This window comes from Salminus brasiliensis, chromosome 23, assembly GCF_030463535.1.
Source record: "Salminus brasiliensis chromosome 23, fSalBra1.hap2, whole genome shotgun sequence".
NCBI lineage: Eukaryota > Metazoa > Chordata > Actinopteri > Characiformes > Bryconidae > Salminus > Salminus brasiliensis.
Window position 1 is genome coordinate 12803490 of NC_132900.1, and position 25547 is coordinate 12829036.

At 41.1% G+C, this 25547-nt stretch overlaps 1 protein-coding gene across 2 annotated transcripts; it reads right to left on the bottom strand.

Moving 5' to 3' along the window:
- Positions 1-2359: 2359 nt before the first annotated feature.
- kif5ba (kinesin family member 5B, a) lies at positions 2360-23690 on the bottom strand. Of its 2 annotated transcripts, none has more exons than XM_072668373.1 (26): positions 23340-23690; positions 16020-16107; positions 15808-15881; positions 15361-15465; positions 15186-15234; positions 15001-15056; positions 14133-14220; positions 13241-13365; positions 12961-13065; positions 12618-12763; positions 12246-12394; positions 11949-12157; positions 11777-11845; positions 11434-11640; positions 11186-11329; positions 10699-10884; positions 9850-9967; positions 9662-9717; positions 8450-8559; positions 8103-8204; positions 7895-7955; positions 7717-7788; positions 7440-7544; positions 6398-6614; positions 5868-6009; positions 2360-4240 (listed from the first exon to the last, which is right to left on the bottom strand). In XM_072668373.1, the coding sequence occupies exons 1-26, from the start codon at positions 23463-23465 to the stop codon at positions 4237-4239; spliced, it is 2913 nt and encodes a 970-aa protein (XP_072524474.1). In that variant the 5' UTR covers positions 23466-23690; the 3' UTR covers positions 2360-4236. The 2 variants fall into 2 exon arrangements, with proteins under 2 accessions (XP_072524474.1, XP_072524473.1); XM_072668372.1 differs by having other exon boundaries at positions 10699-10887.
- Positions 23691-25547: the final 1857 nt, after the last annotated feature.

Sequence of the window (25547 nt, forward strand, 5' to 3'; positions counted from 1 at the left end):
AGACGTTTTGGACCGTAGTTGTGTTGTTAACACTGACAACCACTGACCTGAATTCAGTGTCTGCCCCACTCCCTGAGCTACACCCCTACATGATCCAACACCTTCCACACCAACTCAATCATGTACATTATCATTAATAACTATATGATCATGTCTAGAAACGTTAAATGTGGAGCACAAACCTGTATCCAGTCGGATCAGCCCCACTGCTGTGGCGAATGGGTGGAGTCTGCCCCCTGTGAGGATCAGCTGCTGCTTATAAATAGAAAGGAGCTGGAGGTTTAAGCAGAGTTGGAGCCCCCAGTGGCCAGAGGAGGGTATTGCAGCCATGGCGTGAAACAGGCCTTATTCTTCTATTTGTTTATTAAAGGAAGCCCACTGACCGCACAATATGCCTTAATGTCTCCAGCATCTCCTGCATTATAGACGGTGATATGCAAAAGTTTGGGCACCCCTGGTGAATAGTTGAGATGCCTTCTAATCTCCAAAAGGCATAAAGCGCTTCCTCAAACCTTGTCCCATCGATCACCACCCATGGGCTCCTCTAAGCTGTCTAGAAAAAAAAATCAATAATGTCTGCCCACAAAGCAGGAGAAGACTAGAAGAAGACAGCAAAGCATTTTCAGCATTACCAGGAATGGCGGAGGGCAGGTCGAGATCTGAAACACCAAGCAAACTTGGCAGGGAAGATTTATCAGACCCTGCTCTGCTGCACAGCGACATCTGCACAAATATGACCTTCACAGAGGAACCACCAGAGAAAGCTACATCTATGCATTTTGGTATACGGGTCCAGTAGACTGACAAAGAGTAACCTTTGCAATGAGCAAAAGTTTTGCCACTGTGGCCTTTGGCTTGAGATTTGGCTGCTAAATTCCTGAAAAGAAATTTGTGAAAACGCCAGTTGACACTCAGATTTTTGCGGCGGGTGATGCATGTCCACTGCTTTATGAAGGACTTACCTGTGCTCCAGTGATTCTTCAAGCTTGGAAATCTTCACATGTCCCTCAAATGAGGTTGAAGTCCTTGGAGTCAACACTGCTTCTTTTGTGTGGACCAACAGACGTTTTTATAACACAACCTATAAAATAAAACAGCTGAGGGTGTAATACTTACCCGATCATGATTTGCAGTTGTTCATATTTAATGTTGCTTTAGTGTTTTTGTATAGTTTGTCTTGGTGTGTAAAGCAATTATATATATTTATACCCGTATACCAAAATGCATAGATGTAGCTTTCTCTGGTGGTTCCTCTGTGAAGGTCATATTTAATGGGGCAGTGGTGGCTCAGTGGTTAGAGCGCCGGGATATCGATAACAGGGTTGTGGGTTCGATTCCCGGGCTCGGCAAGCTGCCACTGTTGGGCCCTTGAGCAAGGCCCTTTACCCTCTCTGCTCCCTGGGCGCTGGAGTTGGCTGCCCACCGCTCTGGGTGTGTGTGTGTACTCACTGCCCCTAACACATGTGTGTGTGTGTGTGTGTGTGTGTGTGAGTGTGTTTTCACTACCAGATGGGTTAAATGCGGAGGACACATTTCGCTGTACAGTGTACACTGTACAGTGACAAATACGTGCACCACCTTATTTATTAAAACTTATATAATAGAAAATATAAAATTTTTTAGCTTTTTTAGCCTGCAGTCATTTCACCATAATACAGCTCTCAAAAACACTGGATCCCTCTGCTGAACGCTGTTGCAAGAAATAGGATAACGAACTTGGAAGAAGTTACAGAACTGCCCTGAGCTACAGAAGACAAGAACAACCTAAAGCGAAACTAGAAAGAATAAAAATAAATAATAATAATAATAATAATAACAACAAAAGAAAGGGGGGAAAACTGAGTTGGCGTGTGTAAGGAGCGGATGAAGGGGGCTGTTCAGTGAGTGAATGGAGTTCGTTACTGTGGTGTAGCAACACGCTTTTAAGGAACTAGAAATTGGCAGAAGAAAATGGTAACATTAAAATATAATGCTACATTCACGTCCTTATTTATTTAGTTATCCCATGATTGCACACTCCCTCTCGCGTTCTGGGCTTTAATAGAAAAGCACATCAGTAGAGGCTTTTTTTTTTTTTTTTTTTTTTTTTTAATAAATCCCATAACACTATTAATCAAACCTATTTTCATAGGGTTCTAGGTCAAGCTCTAGCTTTACCCTGCACTACATTTATTTGATCCATAAGCAGTGCTGCAGACCGTCTGACTACTATACAATGTGTGCTGGTAGACTACGCATGAGTTTCATTAATCAGAATGACCAAAACGATCAATAAGCATACTGAAAGTATAACTGTGTCAATACAGAATCCCAACAGATTTAATCTCTTACTCAAAAAACCGAAGACGACAACGTGACCTTTGATCATAATTATTTAATCACACATACATGTACATCATGCAGTCCTTCCAGAAAAAGGTAACATCATCTAGTCCATCCCTCCCTTCCCATGCCATCCTCCTTCAGCAAGAAACCGTCCGTTTGTGCCCTTTTCCCTCTTGGAATGATCCAGTGCCTTTCTCCATTGGTCACGCCTCCCCCCCTCCCCGTCCTTTACTGGTGGAGTTACTCTTTTACACAGTAGTAAAAAGCAGCAAAATTTCTTCAAGCTTAATGCAAAATATATTGTGACCATTTCAATGAAGAGCTGATCTCTGCACATCAGCGGTAAATCAGCTGGAAGGAAACGCTTGGGGCTAATATACAGGCAGTATACTAGTCTTCAAGATATTGCTGAAGGGCACAAACCAGCCAAACCAGGAGTGTCAACATGAGCACAGAAACCACAGCTAACTTCTCACTAACATTAGCTAGCTACTCCCCTCATTTCAGTCCCAGTATGCAGAGCTCAGACAGAGCTCTGTAAATCCTTAGGTGACGATTCATGAAGAAATGGGTTTAAATCATTAGAGGCTTATGGCTACACACGGGTTACAGAAGAGAGGACGCTCACGTTCGGCAGATTTACATTTAGTGTCATTCGAACGGTTCATTGCTTTACAGAGTCAACAGTATGGTCCTCAAACTCCCTGTTGTGAAAGAAAAATTATAATCCAATATTCAACAAGCAAGGACTGTGGGACTGTGGGCCTGCTGAGTCGTCTGCTAAACCGATTGGCTGATCGGTAACAGAAGCAGGGCAAGACAAGTCAACTTGGGTGTTGAGGCTTGAGCTGTAGCCAAGAACTGGTGAAATTAGTACTTAATTTTTTTTTGTTTTACAACAGGTGATTTGAGAACCAACTGCCCCATATTTCTAATTTTCTTGATCTATATAACGCCAGAATCACTCCATATTCCAAGCTGTAGGACAGGATCTTGCACTTTTACTTTTCTGAAGAGACCAAAAGCCTTAGTGATCAGGTTTTTAAAATTTGCTTTAAAAGGAATCTCAACGTGTTCACCTATGGAGTCAACTCTGATTATTCACCACTAGAGTCCTTAAACTTTAAACCTCCCCCACCCACCCAGTTCAAAATCATTAAGTTAATTTCTTACAAAGTAAAAACCATCAACCATTATCAGCTTCAATATAACTGTTACAGTCTTTCTCTATGTACAGCAGAACGGTAGTGGTAGATCTGATCTGATTCAAAACATCCTTGACCAAGACGACCGAGCTCGATTACTTCATATGTGCGAACGACGCCTGGTCTCTCCTCCTTTCCAGACCACCTCTCTCCAGTTCCAGTAGCTAAACAACAATTGACGAGTTCACTAAAACGTAGTGGAACAGTGCAGAGAGCAGCCGAACATGTGCGATTAACAACGTGTTTGTGACTTGTTTGTGTTTCGCCTGATAAAACCACCGCGCACGATAGTCTCTGCATGGCGCAGGGCAGCTGAAGGACGAGAACAACCAACTGCACGGAAAAGGGGTTAATCTAGGTACATTCAAGACTCTTGTTTAGGCTTGTGGTCTGTGTTGCTTCTCATTTCTTTATATTCTTACTTGTGGTTTTGTTTATGCTTTTGCATCTGTTATATTTAATTTGTGCACATACGTGCAAACGTTCATGAAATTATCAGCTGTTTTAAACAGACAAAGAAGAAAACAAACAAACACAAAAAAAAAAAAAAACGATGTGGGGGTGTGGAACTGTACAGCCCATGATTATTTGGATTTAAAACTTTCCCTTAGACGCGTTGGGGAGGGATCATGTTAATGGAATGAAAGGGTTCCATGGCGACATCTGCATTGTGCATCTTCTGGGATCAGCAAGCAATATCTCGTCTTCAACTGAGGAAACAGAGAGGGGAGGACTATTATTTAAATGAAAGAATAAACAAACAAATAAATAAATACAATTCAGAAATTCATTTTTTCCATCATAATCTAGCCATGACACATAACCATCATCCTGCTTTACCAAAGTTACATACTGCAGTAGTAGCTTTCTGGGCCTGGAGTGACCACGCTTTTCTCCCTTTTACAGGTCTGTGAAGCAACATGATTCTGAAGCCATTATTGTAAAGGGTTGTGGGTTCGATTCCCGGGCTTGGCAAGCGGCCACTGTTGGGCCCTTGAGCAAGGTCCTTTACCCTCTCTGATCCCCGGGCGCTGGAGTTGGCTGCCCACCACTCTGGGTGTGTGTGTGTATGTGTGCGTACTCACTGCCCCTAGTTCACTAGTGTGTGTGTGTGTTCACTACCACAGATGGGTTAAATGCGGAGGACACATTTTGCTGTACACTGTACAGCGACAAATACGTGGACCTTTACCTTTACCTTTAATCTGGAAGCAAGTTTATTGCTGTTGTAATGCACCGCTGGTTTGTCCCATAGACAAACAAATGCCCAATTCCAAGCATTAGCCAGAGGGATATTAAGGTAAAGGTAAAAAAAAAGGTAAAAAGGTAAAGGTGCACGTATTTGTTAAGGCCCCCGCTATGGATTGTGAAGCAGTGAAACGGTTCTCTGGAGTGATTGATTGAGCTCCATCCAATATCTTTGATCAGATCAGACATTGCAGACATACAAACACAGTCCCACAGCTTTAGGTAAGCTGCCCTGTTAATTAACACTAGTAAAAACACTGTAGTTAAACGACCGTTTTAAACGTTAGTGTGTTTAATACCTTAGAATCTAGACTGACTGACCCACATGGCCCTTCAGCTCCCAGTTGCTTTGAGGAACTCCCAAAATAAAGTTTTTTTTGGTTTTCTTAAAAGGATAAGTGTGATGTTACCAGTTGGCAGCCAAAACAGGGCTTCTAACTCAATTCCACCTTAAACAGGGAAGCTATTACAGTGTAAACTGCATCAGCAGAACGTAACTGCACCCAACATTTAAGGGGGAACAGAAAACTCAAGAGGATAACCTGAGCCTTTTTTTTTGGCTGCTAGTGGCAGCTGTGAATCAGGTCTGCTAATGGAGCCAAGAGGATGCCAGAGGGTGCTCTGCTACAAAAATCAAGGACTGGAAGTAGATCAGACGTATACAGTCAATACCGGATCCACTTTAAAAACCAGGTCTGATCCAGACTAGATCAGATCCAGCCATCCCTATTTAGTACCTCAACTCAATAATGTAAATGCTGACTACAATCAATTCCTTGCAGTAATGTTCCAATTTCTAACAGTAATGTTTCAATGTTTGCCACTACTCTGTTCCCCATCCTAAAAACACATCTTCCCCTTTTTTAGACAAAAAAAACTGAAACTCCAGTCGCCTTTTCTTACCTCAATTGTCACTTGGCATTTACGCTACAGAGAATCAAGACTTCATAAGATGATGACTGTCTAGCTCTAAGCACATTTTGTTTAAATTATTATTATTATTATTATTATTATTATTATTATTATTATTATTATTAGTAGTAGTAGTAGTAGTAGTAGTAGTAGTAGCAGTAGTACAAAAGTACAAACCTCTTTTCCTGTTTGTTGGACCCTCCCCCTCTGATTGCAGCTGGTTGGCTGTTTTGGAAGAGGCTGCCGCCCCCTCCTCCACGAACTACGTTAGGGTGGGTGGGAGAGGCTACAGGTGGCTGTCCTGGACGGATAGGTTTAGCTGGGAAAGAAACAGACAGTGGTTGGTCGAGCCTCAGCAGAAATAGGAGGGACATAGGAGTCCTTTCCTGTGGTTACCCACCCTCCCCCGATTAACTTTTTTTTTTTCTCTCCCCCCCCCCCATCTCAAAACACATGCCACCCTGCTGCCTGTGTGAAAGTGAGAAATTAGACAATTAAATGAAATAATACAATTATTTTCCCCCAACAAATGGTACCAGTGCAGATCTGACATAACAGTTGTACCCTCTATTTGAATTATGACACCAGAGACTGTCTACTGGCTAGCAATGTAGCTTGCAGTTACAGATTTCTTTTTCCTCAAAGATTTTCAGATTTTCTGATTTTAGAATGATTGTCCAATACACACACACTGCATGTTAACTCACCAATCTGTGCAGAGTGTCCGCGACGGGCCATGTTCTTTGCCCTCACTGCCTCTTTGATGCGGTCCACTTCCTGCTGGTAGCGTTTGCGATCACGTGCTGCGTTTTCTTTGGCCTCTTTCAGCGCTGTTTCCAGAGCCTTCACCCTCTCAGCCGTTGCCCGCAGGCGCTTCTCCAGCTTCGGTAACTCGCAGCGCAAATCTGCATTATCTCGCACCAGCTACGGAGATTGAAAGACCGGTCAGAACAAGTCACACTGCTGAGGTCTTAGATGGAGGAAAGGCAAATAAATCAATATATGCCAAACACATTATGTCCACATTTTTGTGGACACCCTTCTAATGAATGCATTCAGTTATTTTAGGTTGCACCTACTGACACAGATGTGCAAATGCGCACATGGGTTAGAGGGGTATAAAGTCCACCCCCTTTTGTAAATATATATATATATTTTTAAAAATTCATTTCAATGTAGATGATTCTGAATCAATTCCCAAATGTACACACTAACGCACATTTTCTAAATCTTAATGCATATCGTAATGTTGAGAGAAAAGCAAAAACAGTATAAAATAAATAAAAATAAAAACCCCTAGTCTTTGAAAACCAGAGTTTTTCAGTGTCATCAGCAGCATCCCATCTCAAAAGATAATTTACTGATGTACTGATTGCAATCCCCACCCTTCACAACAAAGTTTTGAAATCACAGCAGATATCAGGTAGGATAGCTGTAACGTGCTGCATGGTCATGCGTTGCCACAGAATCTTAAGTGACCATAACCCCTCATGTTATTAGTGATGAGTGGCAGCTAGCATCTCCTGTGCTTCCAAAGCCACACAGGTGCAGATATGGCTGAGCTGGAGCAGCAAGGAGCAGAGAAACACCAGATTACTAAATGATTCAGTTGTAGTTACTGATAATGTATCCAACAAGGCTGTTGCTGCTGAAATCAATAAAGGCACCTATTGACACAGATGTGCAAATGCGCACATGGGTTAGAGGGGTATAAAGCCCACCCCCCCCCTTTATAAGGGCATATTTTACCTGTTTGTGGACCTTGGTGAGTTGTTCTAGGTTGTTCTCCAGAAAAGAGATCTTCTGCTTCTGTGCTGCACTGCCACCTGTGTCGTCAGAGTCCATCTCGGCACTCTGTAAACATACAAAAATAAATAATGCTGTAATTCCTGACGCCTCCAATAAGAAGAGGTCTAATACTAATATATATATATATATATATATATATATATATATATATATATATATATATATATATATATATATATATAAAAAGAGAGAGAGAGAGAGAGAGAGGCACGAATACCTTTTTCACCCGGGTCGCAAGATCTTGAACAAAGAGTTTCCTAAGGTTGTGAAGAGTCTGTAGTTCTTTGGCCTAACAAACAAAGCCCACGACATTAGTCACACTCAAAACCGCACCAGTATCAACATTATCCTCATTAAAAGGAAAGAAAAAGCAAAACAAAACCCAAACAACTTACCACCGTCTCCTCCAAACCCTTTAGATCCTGCCTGGCCTGCTCCCTTCGATCCTGCATCACCCTGTTACACACCACACACCCACCATTAACATGGAATTCCACATTATGCTGTCTGGGATGTATAACTTCTAATATCAAATGAAGCCAAACAAAGGCATATTTAATCCACTAATGGCTGTATGAATGCGCACACTCTGTGTAAACATACGTGAGGTCATGCAATTTACGACTCTTCTCCTGGTCAGCAGATTTAAGTTTCTCATGTTCGACCCGCAGACGCTCCTGCTCCAGGATAATCTTCTGATTCAGACTAAAGAGAGTGAGAGAGAAAATACTCATAGATGAGAAACAGTCAGTCAGTCATTCACAAGAGGAGTAAAATTTTTAAATCAGAGGGCTTCAGCCCGCAGAGCCCTCCACTGCCCCATAGGGGGTCATGATGAATGTCTCTTTTGTCTTTTTTTTTTTTTTATTATTATTCCACATTTGTTGTTCAGTGATGTGTTTCTCCTGGGTGTATGGATGTGATGGATACAGGGAGGCAGAGAAACCTACTCCTGAAGTTCTGTGATCAGTTTCTCCTTGCTGTCCAGTTCATCTCGGAGGCTGCTGATCTGTTTCTGATGAGCTTCTCGGTGACTCTGAATCTGTTTCTCCACTGCCTCCTACAACAAACATACATACAGAACACACCAATTAGTGAAAGTACACATACAGTCAGAAAAGTGTTGCCTTACAACTGTAATTGCTAGCACTGTTAGCAACTGGCAAAATTCAGAATAGTGTCTTAATTTTACAATAAAGGGGAAAATATAGGGAAGGCTGAAAATGTGCCTCAGGTTAATGTTTCCACTTGTTTATTAAAATAATTGAGTATTTAGATTTACAGAAATTTAAATTAATCTGTTCTAAATGGTTACTTAGCAGTATACAAACCTAAACAAAAGCTGTGATTTACAGCCAAAAGCTAACATGTTACCTAAGGGTGGGGAAAATATTGATTAAGATTCATTTCAATGTAGATGATTCTGAATCAATTCCCAAATGTACACACTAATGCACATTTTCTAAATCTTAATGCAGATCGTAATGTTGAGAGAAAAGCAAACATAGTTGTAAAAATAAAAACCCCTAGTCTTTGAAAACCAGAGTTTTTCAATATCATCAGCAGCATCCCATCTCAAAAGATAATTTACTGATTGCAAACCCTTCACAACAAAGTTTTGAAATCACAGCAGATATCAGGTAGGATAGCTGTAACATGTGCTGCATGGTCATGCGTTGCCACAGAATCTTAAGTGACCATAACTCCTCATGTTATTAGTGATGAGTGGCAGCTAGCATCTCCTGTGCTTCCAAAGCCACACAGGTGCAGATATGGCTGAGCTGGAGCAGCAAGGAGCAGAGAAACAGCAGATCACTAAATGATTCAGTTGTAGTTACTGATAATGTATCCAACGAGGCTGTTGCTGCTGAAATGAATAAGTATACATTTAAGAGATGTCTGATGACCGTGTCAAGGCTACTGGGGAGGGTAAGATGTATTGCTACATTTTTCCACTGCAAACCCTTCCAACATACCTGCACTTTTACTTTTTTAATTAATAAAATATATTGGAAGCAAATTCATTAGGTATTATCAGAAAGACTTTGTTTTGAAAGTACAGAGTAGAGGTGCCTAGAGATTCCTACCCCTAATGTTGCCCTAAACTACAATGTACTGCAAAGTGACTAGTGCAACACTTAGTGCATGCTTATGTTTCTTACCTTCACCTCGTTGGTGCTCTGTATCTCATTCTCCTTCTCCAGAGCATGGACTTTCTCTGCACACACAAATGTACAATTAAAAGCACATCATTCAGAGTCATACTGCACTGCAATAAGTGCAGGTGTGAGGAGGTTCTGTGGTTTCAGTTCTTTTAACTGAAGATGTGCACGTGTGCACATGCATGTACCTTGAGCACTGATTTTGACCAGCTCTTCATTGAGCAAGTCCACATTTTCCTCCAGCTGCCTCTTCTTCTGCTCTACATTCTGCAGGTACTCAGTCAGTGACTTTATCTTTGCCTCATGCTAAAGACGAAGTAGAAGAACGCAGGAGCAAGACAAATTAGTCAGTTCTTTTAAATCTGTTAGATTTTCTGCATGCAGCACTGTATTTTAAGCATGATTTAAGAAGCAATAAAAAAAAAAGAACTAACCCTTACATTCACTATATGTACAAATGTCTGTGGATATGCCTTCTAATGAAAGCATTTAGCTACTTTTCTTCTGAATATATTCGATTGCACTCATTGCAGACACAGCTGTGCAAATGCACACACACACAAACACACAAACAGTCCAGTCCCTGTAGAGATGTAGAGCCAATAAAATAAGACTCTAGAGCAGCGGGACACCAGGCCTAATGTTCGGCATGGGCTAGAGGGCTAAAAAGCCCCTCCCCCTCTCAATTGTGTGCCAATGAAATCCTCACAGCAGAGCTTCAAATTCTAGTAGAAAGCCTTCCCAGGACAATTGAGACAGTTACTCCAACAAAAGCAGGAGAAACATTTATAACCTTGATTTAGGAAGAACCCTTGAATCAACTGGTGTCCCAGAACTTTTGTCCATATAGTGCACTGTCCGTTTCTTACTTACACAGACTGTATAAGAGTGCGTTGTTTTGATCATATTAACATACTTGTATAGTACATTATTATACATTACACTAATCACACATTTGAGAACACCCAGTTGTCAGTGCTGGGATCCAAAAACTGGCCAGCCTGAGGAGGACTACAAGGACAGTGCGTGTACGTTACCTGGGAGATCCGTAACTGGCAGGCAGCCAGTTCCTTCTCATTCTCATCCATCTTCTTGTTGCTCTCCGACTGGCTGCTCTCCAGCTGCTTACAGCGCTTCACCATGGTCTTCACCTCAGACTTCAGCTTGCTGATGTAGAGCCTGGCCACAGTGAACTCCTCATCAATCAATCCACTGCCCTCATGCTGCTGCAGAGACAGAGACAGACACAGACAGACCAAGACCAAGAATTTAGTTCAATCCTCAAAATTAGATCTTGTGATGCGAGGTCCTAGGAAACACCTTCCTAAGAATATAGTCAAAGACAGTCTAGATGATCAGCTGTTTTTCACCCTTTGGAGTCAGCACAACTGCTTTGCTACCATTGACACATTGCTTATTTTTCACCACATGTATGGCAAAAATCAAACTTCTGACAAGTAACTTAATTCTTGGCTCAAATCTTTATTGTAAGAAAGATCAAGAAACTCATTTTGTCTTGTTTACCTTGACATCATTGCTGCCCACAGCAATGCCGATCTCAGCCAGGTCCTTAAGCAGAGATGACATCATTTCGGTCACCCGTTTCTTCTGGTGATTGGTCATCTCCTTCAACTTCTGGAGCTCTGAATCTATAGATGTCAGGATGGTCTGAGAGACAGAGGGCAAGCTTAGTTTCTACTCTTTCAAGTCAGTTTTCTGCCATTTCTATCCCCCGCCCGGCCCCCCCAGCCCCCCCATAGACACAAACTTACAGATTTCTGGTTAAGCTCCTCGCTAAGGGCTTCAAACTCCTTCGTCTTGTCCTCCACCTCCTGGCTCTTTTGATCATAGTTCACAGCGAGCTCCTCCAGTGCCTGAAGAACCTCCTTCACCTCCTCCTTGGATGCCTCATTCTCCAGCTGCAGACGCGTCAGCTCCGTCTGCAGATTATCGTGATCCCGCCGTGACGAGGCCAACAGCTAGCAGCAATAAATGCATATTAGGATAAAAGTGAACGTAAACACATTTGTTGACTGATTAATTGCTCAAATGCATCTTCATGCATCTATGAAACACTCTGAGAATCAAATGCCATGAATTTAAACAAACACTAACCTCTTCCTGGTCTAGCATCTGTTGCTTGAGTTTCTCTACCAGCTGAGATTGCTGATTAATTTCATCATCCTAAAGGGGTGGGAGCCACAATACACATAGTAAGGTTAACAGTATTAAGTGATTGAAATCCCTTAATTTGCATGTGATCATAATATAGATGTAGTGTGTATACCTTGTCATCCAGCTGTTTGTAAAGCTTAGTGAGCTCTGCCTCACACTTCTCTCGCTCGCCATCAGTGAAGCGAACTCCAGGTACTCCAGGAACAGCGGGCACTCCTGGAGTGGAGGCTGGTTTGTCATTATTCACAACGTTATCCAAAACCACAGCCTCCATGTTAGCCTTCTCCTTATCATACTGCTCGTCCACAGGAACGCTCTCACCTGCACAACACAGACACAGACCAGTTCACACAGTGTTCATCAAGAACTCAGGTTAGCTTGAAGTTTAGTGAGCATATTGCCTTCTCACCATTTCTCCAGCGATTGAGTTCATTCTCCAGCCATGTGATGGTGTTACGCAGGACCTTGTTCTTCTCCTTCTCTCTTTCATACTTCTTTTTCCACTGTTCTGCTGTCAGCTCCACGTTCACGCACACGGTGTTCTTAATCGTCTTCGCTCTACCCACACAGATACATACATATTTTTAACTGCACTTTATTAGGGTTGTTCAACATGATGCACAAGAATGTGCATGAGTATAAATTAGGCCTTTGGAAAGGCTTGGGTTTCAGCCTTTTTAGGCCATAACAAAAACAGCTCTGCAATAACACACCAGAACATGCGTTATACATGCGTCTCACACACACACGCACACACTATATATATCATGTCAGTTTTCACCTCTGTCCAAACATGAGTGTCGATTTAGTCTCTGCTTCATTAAAGCTAGAAGGGGAACAGCAGATGACTATGGTAGTCCTGCAGTTGCCACCCAAAGAGTCCTGCAGGATCCTAGTCATCTTACTGTCTCTGTAGGGAACATAAGCCTGGAGAGAAAGAAAGAGACCGAGCGAGAGAATTAGAACAAGACCTCTCTTACTTGACTACATTCCTCAACAGACAATAGATTAATTGACATTTCTCAAAAGAGATCAGAACCTCAAAATAATAGGCCAAACCTGTTAAAAAAAGGACATAATTGAATGCTTTACATATAGATAAAGGGTGTGAATGCAAGACTGACCGATCCTTCTGCCAGTGCTGAGATGACGTTCCCCAGTGAGGACAGAGATTTGTTAATGTTTTTGGCTTCATCCAAAACAGCACCTTCAGCTCCGGTTTTACTGACCTGTCAAACAAGACAAGAGTTTACTACGCTCACTAAACTGAAGGACGGCAGCGTTCCGATTCTAAACAAAACTCAAACACTCATTATTGGAAAATGGTTGTTACACCTTGTTTTTATTGTAGTGGTGTAATACAATCACAAACTCTCCCACATACACAGGCATACACATCTATACCTTCTCACTGCCCGCCAAGTCAACCAAGTAGAGTTTGCCGCTGAGTTTCTGCTCTGTCTGAGTGTTCTCCTGCTTCACATTGATCAGGAAGATGCTATGACTCCTGGAGCTGTGTTCATTCATGTCTGTGACAAACACACATACACAGATAAGAACACGCAAAAAAACACAAAAAACATAATTGACCATTACACATATTCTTATACACTATATGTCCAAATGTTTGTGAACACCCATGAATGTGAAGCTGAATGCATTCAGCTACTTTAAGTTGCACCCCTTGCTGATACAGATGTGCAAATGCATGCACACACACACACAGCTTGTCTAGTCCTTGTAAAGGAGCACTGCCAATAGAATAGGACTTTTTGGGGCAGAGGATCATGAATTGGCACCATGCCTAAAGCCAGGCATGAGCTAGAGGGGCAGAAAGCCCTCCAGCACTGAGCTGTGGAGCAGTGGAACAGAGCTCTCTGGAACGATAGATGGTGCTCCATCCAATATTTTTAGAATGAGCTGGGGAGTTGTGGATAAGGTGGGGTGGTGATCATCCAACATCCTGACCTCACTACCGCTTGTTTCTGAATGCAATCAAATTCTCACAGTGGTGCAAGATCTAGCAAAAGCCTTCCCTGTACAGGTGAGACAGTGACTACGCCAACAAAAGCAAGATAAACCTTTTTTTTTTTTTTTATATCACTGATTCCAAAAGAAACAATGAATGAGCAATGAGTCCCGATACTTTTGTCACTTGAGTATACCATTAAGGGGCAATAAATAGGAGAATAATATACATTGTGTTTGAGATGTATACATGTAGCAGTGTGGTTGTCAGGAAAAGAAAACACTGACCCGGTTTCATTATCAATTGTGAGTGTCTGTGTGTTCATACTTGTCACTGCTACATGTCTGTTGGATTTGCCCTCATCAATGGTGTCCATCACCTCTTCCGGACTACACACAAACCGCTCAGTGCATCCCTGAAAGTCAGTCATAAAACATTCAATACCACACGTGCAGACAAAAAAAATATACATACATACACATATATATATATATATATATATATATTTTTTTTTTTTTTTTTTTTTTTTTTTTTTTTTTTTAAGGATTAAGGTAGTTTTAAGACAGTCAATAAGTTCACTTTAAGACCCTGCATCATGGTAAGCAGAATTTCTGTTGTTTACCGGTGTAGCAGACACAAACATTTTCTAAAAGTGTCCTACATCATCATCAATACATTTTATATTATTCCATGAGTTCCATTAATGCTTGTGCAGCTTTACGTTCCAAAAACAGTTCTTTTTAAGATTTCCCAACCTCTCTTTTTTCTTTATTTATACAGGCTGTTTCTGACGCTTCACTTTTAAGACAAAAGAAAAAAGCTCTGTTCAGACTGGCTGTCCTGTGTTGCGCCTTGTTTATAGGCTCATTTTTTGCCCAATGTTAAATTTGGATCCAGATATGGACGAACCCATACTCAGCCCATACTCTGCATTAATGCCACGGGCATTTTTTTCAGTTTGCGTCTTTGGTTTCTTTAAAAACAAATGTTTAAGCTGCTTTTTTTTGTCCCAAATCGGACCTGAAAATGTCAGATTTAGTGCATCTTTGCCGTTCACACAGACACAGAGAACACATCTGTGTCTCACATGACAGAAAATCGTATTTGGGCCTCTTTTATCCGCTGTGTGTACACAGCCAAACTTTGCATTTGGGCTGTGATGCTGTCCTTTGGAAGTGAAAACTCTATAACTTACCTTTACATAGGGAACTCTGTTTTTGTCTTCATGTACAGACAGGTTAGTCTTCGACACTGAGAAAACAAAAACAGGTGAGACGGAGAAAAAAAAAAAAACATTAAATATTATATTGATTTTTAATACAATTATCTTGAACCTGCCATATTTCAAAGGAAAGGGAAGGCAAAGAACATAAGACTCACCATCCAAAAGGTCCCGAATCTTATCCAAATAAATCTCAAAATATGAAACCTGCAGACATGATAAAAAACGTGATCACACCAAACAGAGATTTTTATATTAAAAACAGAACAAAAAAAAGAGAAAGACAAGAAAGACGATCCAAAAATTAAAAAAAGTAGAGAAGCGAAAACGTACTTTGATATGAAACTCCAAGTTTTCATCCATGGAGTAAATGTAGTTAAAAATGTCCTGCACTATTCTGGGAATGATTCCCATTGCGTCTGTGTCATGGAGATTACCCTGGAAGAAAGCAGAAATATTATATATCTATATAAAACAAATCTTCCCTTGGTAGAACAATTACATTGAATTCAAAGGAAAGAAGATATTTGCAAATTAGACAACATTCCCATTATCTACGCCTTGGAAAAACAAGAATGATATCTGGAAAGCTACCGAGGTAGGACTTCATAACATATGCAAAAGCACAGGCACTGAAACTGCCCTTAAATGTGTATCTCACATAAAGCCCGTTTCATGCAGATGTCGCATGCACTCCAACCAGAGTGTTTGTAGTTACAGACCCGTCCAACGTTTTTTTTTATTTTTTTATTATAAATCTTTGAAGCCTCCACCTCTTACCTCCATTGTGTGCGTTTTGCCTGAAGAGGTTTGCCCATAGGCAAAAATGGTTCCATTATAGCCATCCAAAACATCTGTGAACAGACAGATTATGACCGATCATAATTACATTCTTGTGCCTCTTGATTGAGACTGAATGGAAGAAGATGTGATAGGTTTCAGCGGACTGCACTGTACTGTACTGTGCTGAAAGCCATGGTGGAAATACATACCTTTGACAATCTTCTGGGCACAAGTATTATATACTTGCTCTTGGCTCGTGTTGGACTGAAGAACTCTATCAAATACGTATGGTTTACTCTAGAAGAGAAGACATACACCCACAATGAGTTCAGAGCAGAACATGAACAAACAGATTCTCCTCTGGACACATCAGCATGAAACAGTTTCATACAGTCATTTGTTTTACTGCTCACTATTTCTCAGGTGGAGTGTTGGCCTGATCGGAAGGAGAGGGCGGGTTCAGAGATTGGACTGTACCTGTACCAATTTCATTCCCCAAGGACCCTCAGGCAGAAATGGCAAACTCTACCACTTAACTAATACATTTTACCTAAGGTGAGCCCAAATTAAACCAGCAAGCTAAGATTAGCATGTGTTACCCTGGATTAAACTGGCTAGTTGAGGTTAGCCTGTGCTAGTCTGAATTAAACCTTAGCTAGATGTAGCCATTGCAAGTCTGAATTAAACCAGAGTGGGGTTAGTCAGTATTAGCTGGAGTTATTGCCTTATTGCCTTAGCAGGTTAGCATGCTTGACTAAAAGTTGGCTTTTTGCTCAAAAGATTAAAGAGTCATTCACATTTACATTCTCTTATGCCTTCTCTGGTTTCTGAACTTCACGATTCCTCCAATAACATTTGGAAAATCTCAAACCAAAAACCAAGTACAAGTAATATCAGAACGGGATGGTATGATCATACACCCAAGAGAAGTCCAAGAGAGCACATCTGGGGTCACCATCTTTCAGGACGTGGCCCCAACACTCTAGCTAGCCTGCTAGTCAATGTAGGAATCTGATATTGTGTGTATTGTTACTGATGTAACAGAACTGGCTGCTAGCAATCTTCAAGAATGTGACACTGCAGTTTTAGTGGCAGGTCTTCATGCGTCTTCATTTTCCTAGCTTGACAGCATTGTGTGATGGAGAAGAATAGCTACCGAGTGCCCAGAACCCACAATTCTGATACAGGCATATAGCTAGATCTTTTTTTAAGGGTGTAACGTTCACAGAAATGAGGTCACGAAATCGTTTACATGGAGACATGGATGAAGACAGGCAATGCTGAACCAAGTTTGGACATGCATGGGAGGTAACTGTAGTTTTGTTGTCCCCCTCCACCACACATAGCCCCCCTTGCCTTGATCACAGTTCGGTTTGCAAGTGAAATGACTGAAAATGTACAATTACTTAATTATTATTCTTAACTTATTTCAAATCCCCAAATTAAAGTGGACTGGATGAGGACAGCATGTTAGCATGACCCTACAACGAACACATTACAACGTTTACACACTACAGGCTGTACCAACTACCTAGGGTGGGACTATACAACATCAGGGGAACAAACCACACCCCTGTCATTCTGAGCAGAACATGTGATCTTTAATCAAGGGCTATGCTATATTGGACAAAACTGACATTGCAATATTTTGTTGCTCTACAGTTTTAGGATTCTGTAAGATATGCAGTTATACAAATGCACAAACATGCCAGGCATAGGTATAAGTTACTATTGGGCATAAACATAGAAATATACAGGTTCATAACTGGTGGCAAAAATGGGGAAAGGATGATACAATATGTGGCTTTAGGTCTATTTTAAAAGTTGATTAATTTCTTGCGATTATTCATGCTTTACTTTAACAAGCAACAACCATTGTTAGGTGCAGCTGTAACCCACTTTTACATTTATCTGTTAAATCCGAGTCACTCAAGAGAAAGTGGGTTAACATACAATGTTCTTCAGTGCACCAACAGCAGCCTACTAAAGCTGAATGCGTTTTAGCTTCGTTAATGAAACTGATTAAATTAACCCCCCTTTGCGGTCACAACTGCACCGCCTTGAAAACAAACATAGCAGTGCGGTGTATAAAATAACCAGTTCCGACATGACGAACCACCACTCCAGGCGAAAACATGGTTTCTATTTTTGCATTAGATCCATCTTCTATTGTGAGAGGAATCATAAGGCTTTGTTTTCTCCTCCCCCACTTAGAGTAGCCCCGGACAAGGCTTTACTTTCACACTGTAGCCGCTTCCACCACTGAACTTTCCTGTTCTGCCTTCTGGGCAAGGCTGATTGGTTACATGAAACAGCCCGCAGGCTTTCATTGGTTGTTGATCTGAAACGAAGGGGCTCAGCTGACATGGTGTGAAGGAACAAACAAACCCATGACCAATAAAAAGACTGGGTTTATTCACACACTCACACCAGTGAGTGTTTTTGGCTGACTGCATACAGCCCTGTGTCTCTTGCTCATCTTTTCCCCCCTTCTTCTCAAACCTTTAAAGAACCTTTAAACCCCATTAACCTCTTCACACTGCAAGAGTCTGCACATAGTATGTGGGCCCAGGCTCTCAGCTAAGCAACATTTCATTAGCTTCATAACAGTTACTGAATAACTCATCATAGCTACTCAATAAGGAAGTCTTTAAGATGCAGGCCAGTGACAATTAGGTGAACGACGTAGGACACCTTTAACAAATGTGGTGGTGCAGCCTATGTACTGTGCAGCGTGATGAGACCATTAACAACTTCATAATTCATAAAATCATGAAGTGGGCGGTGTCCAAAAGGCAGGAGTTCTTCCCTAGCATGAACGACCACCATAAAAATCATGAAACTCTGAGAAATGGGCGTCTCGTGACACAGCAACGTGAAGTAAACCTAGTTAGTTCATGTCCCTGGGCACGTCAAGCTCAATCCATTAGGTCTCGTCTTTCTCAACAGGACAATTCTTATAGCTAGACAGAGAGCTAGACTTATCTATGACCCAACTGATATCTAGTCAATTCAGGGGACTTGTATCTGGATTGTATCCTGGTAAGACTGGTAAGTCAGACTGAAATCTGATTGGTGTGTGGGACAGAATATGCAAATTTGCTTGTTGTTGATTACATATAACCCTGATGGTCAAGGGTCACAGCGTGTAAACGGGCAGGTGTGAACAGGATCATGCCGTGGCCAGGTGTAAACGGGGTCAAACAGAAGTGCAAAGAATACCACTATGCAGAGACCTGTACGAGGCAATTCCCAAACATTAGCCAGGACTCCCCACACGCTCACAATGGTTAAAGGTTACACAACATGCTTTCTCAGAGGCACACAAAGCAACCAGATCTTTTTGGACCATTGTTAACGCATGTCCTTGAAGAGCTAAACATGCTTGGAGAAGAACGCCAACACTACTATATAGTTAATATATAGGAAATGAGTCTGTCATCATTCTTTTGGTTGGATTTTGAAGACGTATTTGAACAAAAACAAACTTTCCCCACCATCAAACAGTGAAACAGGGTGGTACTATAGGAATATGTTGGGCAGTTCCCACTACACTTTGGGAAGGGAAAAAATGACATGGCACGAAACATGACGTAACCTCTGTGGGAAAAGTTTTACAGCAGAAACGGTCAAAGGCAGAAATGCAGACACAGGTCAAACTTGCTAACTTAATCCATCCTTAAAAAAGCCAAAAGAATATTATTACAGCTAACAGATTCAATTAATAACCAAACAATAAGCAAGCAGATTAAGGTTTAAATATAGATCTAGCCGGTAACCCTATTTGTGTTTCACCAATTTATAACAATCCAATAAATACAACACAACTTTCAATGTTGATCATCAAGTGTGTACAGCATATAAAATAGCACAAGGTTTAGTGCTGAATGGGATTCCTCCCCCATGGAGAGTGCTCTACGGCTGCCCTGTCTTCCTGGATAACTACATATCAAATCAAAAGCTCCCATATAGGGCAGCCTCTCCTGGAATGGGAATTCTCTGCAGCTGCCCCAATCACACATGCACAACAGTGTTAGTACTAGAGTCCAGATTTCAGATCCAAATGAATGGCCCTGGTCTTGCCTCAGTCTTGAAATTATTTTGAGGAATGAGGGCTCAAAAATATTCAAGAACACAAAATTGACAAATCTGACAGTGACAGCTTCTGTGTAGAAGATACAGACTCTTCAGGATATGCACAGGAATTCACAGACCACGCCAACCGAGTGGCAGCGCCTGGGTTCAGCGCCAATGCGGCTAAAACACAAAAACAGGGAAGAGCTGTTGGGTGATTGACTGCACAAACAGATTCCTCAGGAATTAAGAGCAGGAACCTAGGCACCAAAACATGTGGAGCTCACGGTTAGGTGCAGTTAACCTCTGAAAAAGAAAAAGCCTGCTGTAGTTGCTAACTCGGTGACATGCTATGTTTGATTAAAAGGGAACGCAAGCAAACCTGGATGAACCAGTCTACTAAATGGACCAGAGAACAGTCGAAAACTTCCAAGACCACTCACTCGACTCCCTGGTGAGGCTTTATCCTCTATATGTGTGGGACTTGAGCTTGTTAACTGGACGTTCCTGTGGACACATCGACGTACATGAACCACTGTAGCAATTTGGATGGGTCGCTGACTATTCAAACTTGAGCAGATAATGGATTGTTTCGTTCTGCAGCTGTGCTGCAGAAGGTTTGCCACTCGGTCCGACTGAAGGGGGAGTATTACAGTGGGAACGTAACGTCATGGCATACCCTCTACTGTAGCGACTTAAGTGAATGACTGCAAAAAAAGAAACCCTCCGCCAGGGGTGGGTCAGAATATTATTAATATTATCAAGATATTTAAAGATAAAACATCATGATGCAAATTATATGTTATTTTATTTTGACATGCAAACATAATCCATCCTAAGGCTTTTCAAATACTCTCCTATACTTCGCACTAATTACACTCTAATGAAATGTGCAGATAGTCATGCTCGCTTGTATCAGTTTTGGATAAAATATCAACATACTGCCCACCACTCCACTCCACTGCACTGCTGTGCTTCGTGATTCGTTTAGGGAATGCCGCACAGTAAGCGCACCAGGGTGTAACGCAAAACATATATGGCTCTTTTAACAGCTCTCATATAATAAGCTGGGCTTCCACTAAACATCCTTTGAAACGGAAAGCATCTCACACTTCACAACAGTTCTTCACCATCTTCAACTTCGATGATTAGACAGATGTAGCATCAACACACAATAAGTATCAGCACTACACAGGTCTTGTTTGCCCAAACTGGACGTGAAAAAGATAAATCCCACAATATAACCCAACATCTGGTTGAGGCTGACATCATTCACTGCATATTCTACAGTGAGCGCTGGTCAGATGCAGATTTCTAGGAACCAAAACGGACCTAAAACCATAAAAGCAAGCATGTTAACATTCTCAGTTGAGGTAGGGTTTTTTTTTGTGGAAATTTGGCACTTCATCCACCTCTGTGGTTCACTGGGCATGTGCTGTCCCCTGCAGTCTTCCTGCCACCCCTCCCACCAAAGCTCCCATATTAGCCTACACAGCCTGAATGACTTGTTCGATGACGCTGCTGACAGTCTCATACTAGAGGACTCATGGACATTCTCAACTGGAAGGCTAACGACCGAGTCGTTTCTACACACTCAGTACCAGACCATCTGCGCAGTCAACCAACTCTGATTGAGCTCCTGATCTGGAAAATCACTCCACAGTGTGAAACTCTGTCGGAAAGGCAAACCTGGCTAAAGATAGCATAGTGTGGGCCTGGCAACAGCAGTACAGAAACACTGCTGTGCTGGAAGTTTGCATATGCAATAGACATGACTAATATCGAATGATGACACGCTTAGACGTGGAGGAAATGCTGGAGAAACACAGCTGCTCCCCAGCATTCAGTCAATGCACACATTCGATCACAACTACAAAGTCTGGGCCTTGACTGAGACGAGATGTGTGTGTGTATAGATCTTGAGCCACGACCAAGGTGACGAGAGGGGAGATATACCTCTAACGGTCTTGACTTTAACACTACAACCACCATGACTAAACATTCAGCACTGCAACAGCTGCACAGAAACAGAGGGGATCATTAAAGAGGAGGAAATGGGTTTCTGACTGGTAGCAGCTCCAACCACGAAGGTGACTAACTGTGTAGGTCTTCACTTAGAAAAGCTGAAGCTTTAAATACATTCAAATAATCAAACTTTGTGATTGTGACGTTCTTGTGTCCGATCCACATGCTGATCAGTACTCTGGTAGCAGGCCAGGTTTACTGCACAGGCTGGACTTGCAGACATTGTCACTGTCATGCAAAAAACATTGCAATTTCCAAAATGTCAACCTCACAGATCACAACGCCAATGTAACCTAGGACCGTTTTGATGACCGGTCCAGTCATCGTGATCAACGTTGACACAATGTTAAGGACAACTTTACAGCTTCACACCATGTCAAAAAGAAATGTAAAAACAGCAAAACTGGTGAAGCAAACTTCCAGCATGACTTTTTAGCAAACATACATGTAAACATTCACTGCAGCCTCGCAGAGCTCTGAAACTGAGACCACTTATGACCATTACTTCAGTGATGTGTGGTCAAATCATAATGAGGAAGCACTTAATTATAGCTATATAATATAACAATATTTCTTAACTATTCCCAAAAACGACTTTCTCTCCCACTCGGTTCGGAGCAGCTACATGAACAGCTCCCAGCTTGACACGTAGCTAGCTGTGCGTTTAAGGGTGGGCACAACCTGAGGGCGAGTACAACTGTTATAACGCACTGCAATTGTAGCTAGCTAGCTATATATTTGAGGACTTTACACGTTTCTAAATGAATCTAAATGAAGTGGAAACGGGGAAAGAACAAACCCTCATGAAATCAGATGATAAATAAATCAAGCTGGACCGATGAGCTTAAGGTTAGCGAGACTGCGGGCCGAAGCTAGCTGGCTAACTAGCTAGCTAGCATTAGCTACTGCTGGCTCCTGAAGTGAACCCGGCCGTTTGTTTACTCGGAGTCTAACTGATTTGCTCACTGACATCTTAAAGGTTACTGAATATGGACAGCTGGAAAACTGTACACTGTTTTTATTGTAGTTCACTCTCGGAAATCCGACTGTCAGACCCGGGGACAACGCAGATAGCGCTGTAAGCTAGCTGGCTAAACGGAATAGCTAGCCAGCCAGCCAGCTAGCTAACGGACTAGTGCTAGCTAGCTAGTGCTAAATAAGCCACAGATTTGAGTGAGATCTGAGCTGTCTACTGTTGATCTACCCAGTAAGTTAGTCAGATCGTTAGTCTTTATTGGTTGTATGGTTTGTGTTTGTCTCCATCAACAGCGAGCTCAGTGGAGGAGTTAGCTAGCAGACAGGCAGGCAGGCAGGCAGGCAGGCTTTCTCTGGGTGGACACTGCCCGTCATTTTATCCACATAGGAAGGGAACGATACTGAGCCAGAGCCAGAGCCGACACTGGAACAGACTACCGCAGAGAAATACTCACTGCAATGACCACCGTGTCCTCGCCCTGAAACTTAGGGATGTATCGGTCTCCTCTTTCCACCTCCGAATTGTTCAGTGGCCTAAAACGGCACATTACTTTGATGGTGCACTCCGCCGGGTCCGCCATCTTCCACGATTACGGAACGGAGAACCAAACCACAACAGAGACCCGAGCCGACGGCGAACGACCACCCTGAGGGCAACCTGCCCGACAAAACTGGGCGACAACAGGGACTCCTCGACCAGGTGTTTTGCAGAAAGAAAGCCGCTTTGGCCGGCGGAAGACGATCACTTCCCCCGCAACATGGCAGCCATGGTGCCGGCTCGGTCTGCCCCGTCAGTGGGGCAGTTATTAAACACGCACTGACGTCACCCGCCCAACGAACACAGGCCGAGGGTTGGAGAGCAGGACAGACCGAGACCAAAATACACCCAACACGTTTATCATGAAGAAAAACCCCATATATAACACCCCAGAAACCCCAGAGTCCCTAAAGTACCCAGATAAATAAAAATAACACAAAATTAAATAACCCTTCCAAACATCCCCTCAATTTAATAAATCACCCCCTCAGTTTAATAAATCATTCCCTCAATTTAATAAATAATTCCCTCAGTTTAATAAATCATTCCCTCAATTTAATAAATAATTCCCTCAGTTTAATAAATCATTCCCTCAATTTAATAAATCATCCCTTCAGTTTAATAAATCACCCCCTCAGTTTAATAAATCATTCCCTCAATTTAATAAATCATTCCCTCAGTTTAATAAATCATTCCCTCAATTTAATAAATCACCCCCTCAGTTTAATAAATCATTCCCTCAATTTAATAAATCATTACCTCAGTTTAATAAATCATTCCCTCAGTTTAATAAATCATTCCCTCAATTTAATAAATCATCCCTTCAGTTTAATAAATCATTCCCTCAATTTAATAAATAATTCCCTCAGTTTAATAAATAATTCCCTCAGTTTAATAAATCATTCCCTCAGTTTAATAAATAATTCCTTCAGTTTAATAAATAATTCCCTCAGTTTAATAAATAATTCCCTCAGTTTAATAAATCATTCCCTCAGTTTAATAAATAATTCCTTCAGTTTAATAAATAATTCCCTCAGTTTAATAAATCATTCCCTCAATTCAATAAATCATCCCTTCAGTTTAATAAATAATTCCCTCAATTTAATAAATCATCCCTTCAGTTTAATAAATAATTCCCTCAGTTTAATAAATCATTCCCTCAGTTTAATAAATCATTCCCTCAATTTAATAAATAATTCCCTCAGTTTAATAAATCATTCCCTCAATTTAATAAATAATTCCCTCAGTTTAATAAATCATTCCCTCAATTTAATAAATCATCCCCTCAGTTTAATAAATCATTCCCTCAGTTTAATAAATCATTCCCTCAATTTAATAAATCATTCCCTCAGTTTAATAAATCATTCCCTCAGTTTAATAAATCATTCCCTCAATTTAATAAATCATCCCCTCAGTTTAATAAATCATTCCCTCAGTTTAATAAATCATTCCCTCAATTTAATAAATAATTCCTTCAGTTTAATAAATAATTCCCTCAATTTAATAAATCATCCCTTCAGTTTAATAAATAATTCCCTCAATTTAATAAATAATTCCCTCAGTTTAATAAATCATTCCCTCAGTTTAATAAATCATCCCTTCAGTTTAATAAATCATTACCTCAGTTTAATAAATAATTCCCTCAGTTTAATAAATCATTCCCTCAGTTTAATAAATCATTCCCTCAGTTTAATAAATCATTCCCTCAGTTTAATAAATCATCCCTTCAGTTTAATAAATAATTCCCTCAATTTAATAAATCATTCCCTCAGTTTAATAAATCATTCCCTCAGTTTAATAAATCATTCCCTCAGTTTAATAAATAATTCCCTCAATTTAATAAATCATACCCTCAGTTTAATAAATAATTCCCTCAATTTAATAAATCATACCCTCAGTTTAATAAATAATTCCCTCAATTTAATAAATCATTCCCTCAGTTTAATAAATCATCCCTTCAGTTTAATAAATCATTCCCTCAGTTTAATAAATCATTCCCTCAGTTTAATAAATCATCCCTTCAGTTTAATAAATAATTCCCTCAATTTAATAAATCATACCCTCAGTTTAATAAATAATTCCCTCAATTTAATAAATCATTCCCTCAGTTTAATAAATCATTCCC

Coding starts and splice junctions, on each gene's coding strand:
- kif5ba (XM_072668372.1), bottom strand. CDS start 23,465: ATGGCGGACCCGGCGGAGTGCACCATCAAAGTAATGTGCCGTTTTAGG. Junction 12,395..12,617: donor ACACTCATGTTTGGACAGAG/GTGAAAACTGAC, acceptor CTGTGTGGGTAG/AGCGAAGACGATTAAGAACA. Junction 11,330..11,433: donor AGGAGCTTAACCAGAAATCT/GTAAGTTTGTGT, acceptor TCTGTCTCTCAG/ACCATCCTGACATCTATAGA.